The 2353-nt window shown below is 35.2% G+C and overlaps 1 protein-coding gene across 1 annotated transcript; it reads right to left on the bottom strand.

The window, feature by feature from the left end:
• Positions 1 to 211: 211 nt before the first annotated feature.
• On the bottom strand, positions 212 to 933 carry LOC127082905 (uncharacterized). Its single transcript, XM_051023128.1, has one exon. The coding sequence runs from the start codon at positions 788 to 790 to the stop codon at positions 212 to 214; it is 579 nt and encodes a 192-aa protein (XP_050879085.1). The 5' UTR covers positions 791 to 933.
• Between the last annotated feature and the right edge of the window lie 1420 nt (positions 934 to 2353).

The raw sequence follows: 2353 nt of genomic DNA, 5'->3' as shown, positions 1-2353 counted from the left end.
TAAACTATTATGACAAAAATTTGCTACAAAGAGAAACTAACCATAAACCATGTAAAGAACTCCAATATATAAAATTAAAAGATAATCCATTTGAGAGTTTATATAGAATCAATATATTATAACTTTATCAAAAAAATCTATTCAATACAATGATACGTTAATTAGGTTGATGTTAGTTTATATATGTTCATAGCATAATCTTGCATCAAAATCAAAAAGCTTCCAAAGCTGCACCAAGCGCAAATATATCACAGTCTTCTGCATTGCACCAAGCATTATGATCATGCCCATTTTTACATCCACACTCATTCCAATTATTAAACCTCTTGTTATTTTGTTTCTCCATCTCAGCAACCGAACACACTTTTACTTTAATCTCTACTTCCACTTCTGGTGTTGTCAACATAACCTCTTTGCTATCACTTCCACTCTTCAAATCCATTTTCAACCATTTTTTTAACTCCATGTTTTGTGATTGAAGAATCACCTTCCATGGAATCTCACATTTTCCAATAAGTTGTGAGCCCCACATCTTCTTCTGCCTTAGCTCCAACACAATGCTTTGTTGATTAAGGTTTTCCAAGAATTCTTCTGGGCAAGAACAATCAAGATTAAAAGACTTGTCCCAAACATTTTTGCTGTTGAGTTGAATTCTTTTGTTGTTTCCTGTTGGAACATACAACCTAGCGAACAAGTGTTTAGTGGACTTGATGAATTCAACGTTTCGAGCTTGTATTATTTTTATTTCACAACTGAAGTTTGCATAAGCAATTATATGGGATGGATCCATTGAAAAATTGAGAGAATAATTAGGTAGTTTTTATGTGTTGTTACTAGAAAGAGAGAGGAAATTAAAGGTAAAGAATATGTGTGAGGGGTTTGTTTGAGTTTGAGTCGTTTAATGTGATGTATTATATAGTGAAGAAAAAGTAATTAACTAGTATTTTCCTATGAGATATAGTAATTGATCTTATATCTCATGTGTGCTTTTTGTGAATATTTTAATACCACCATAATCTTAAATATGCACATGAGATTGTGCTGAAGATTATATCTTAATAAACAAAGCCTGTACAATCTCAAAAGGTTAGATTTTCAAATTTGGCTCATGCAAGTTGCAACATGGTATTGGTTATGGTATTGGCTACTAATCAAGAGTATCTTACAGCTATCTTAAAAGCTAAGACCCTCATCTCGGTGGCCATTCTTTTCTAACTCACTCACACTAGTTGTAATCAATGATAAAATATTGCAAAATTTAGAGCATGAAACTTGAGAATCAGTATTGGCCATACATGAAACTTTATCTTAACTAACATTAGAAAACTCAAATCTGTTATCAACTCATAAAAAGTACATATTAAATTAAGGTGGAGTGTAGTAATTATCCACAAATGTAAGACCGTATTTTAAAATTGTTATCACTTTTTATAATGTGTTTTCAAGTATTAATGATATACCTCTGCTCCAGGCCATGTATAAGTCACATGACTAAAGGCCCAATCACGTGACCAAATACGAAGGGTTCAAACAACGAGTAGGAGCAGGTAAGATCTCACCCAAGCACAAAGCATGCAACCCCGGCTACGACCTATCTGCCACTGTTAGATTGTCTAACTGCTATCCACACAACGCATCAGGTCGAATGGAAGTGGTTTTAACCACTCGCCTTATATAAGCTCCACATACACTAATTCTAGATATATTGTTCACTTTCCCACTAAATTGTTTCTCGAATACTTCAATGAACTGGACATTAGAATGTTAACTTTGCAAATATACTATGTGTCGTTTTATCAAAAGCATTCACCAACGTATCAGGAGATCTCTCCATGATCTTGCTCTTTATTCTCGATTCCATAACAGGACATTGACACCGTATGAGGGAACTCAATGTTAGCACCATTCCCCTTAGCCTCAACTGGGGGCAATTATTTCAGATTTGTCAAAATAGTCCCAAATTGCTTGTGAGTCAAGGCTAAGTATATTTTTTATACAACACTCATACACCTCAACCAAACGAGACGCATTTTCTAATGATCAAAGTCGTAAGGATTCTCACACCTAAAGTAGACAATAGCTTGTAGCCATGGTAACGCGGACTTGAGGTCGACAAGAACATTGGCCCCATCTCTGAGAACTCAAAGTTCGCACCACTCCCCTTAGCCCTCGTCTGGGGGCAACTATTTTGGGTTGACAAAAATAATCCCACATTTCTTGGGAATCAAGACAAGTGTAATTTATATATAACACACATACCCATTTACACAATGAGATGCCTTTTCAAAAGGACAAAGTTGCGAGGGTTCTCACATACAAACCAGACAGTACCTCATAAGCGCAATGGATCGGA

This window comes from Lathyrus oleraceus, chromosome 5 (assembly GCF_024323335.1).
Source record: "Lathyrus oleraceus cultivar Zhongwan6 chromosome 5, CAAS_Psat_ZW6_1.0, whole genome shotgun sequence".
NCBI lineage: Eukaryota > Viridiplantae > Streptophyta > Magnoliopsida > Fabales > Fabaceae > Lathyrus > Lathyrus oleraceus.
Note: the sequence above shows the minus strand (reverse complement) of the source record. Positions and strands in the feature narration are given on the sequence as shown.

Excerpts from the sequence above, each read along its gene's own strand:
- LOC127082905 (XM_051023128.1), bottom strand. The coding sequence starts at position 790 with ATGGATCCATCCCATATAATTGCTTATGCAAACTTCAGTTGTGAAATA.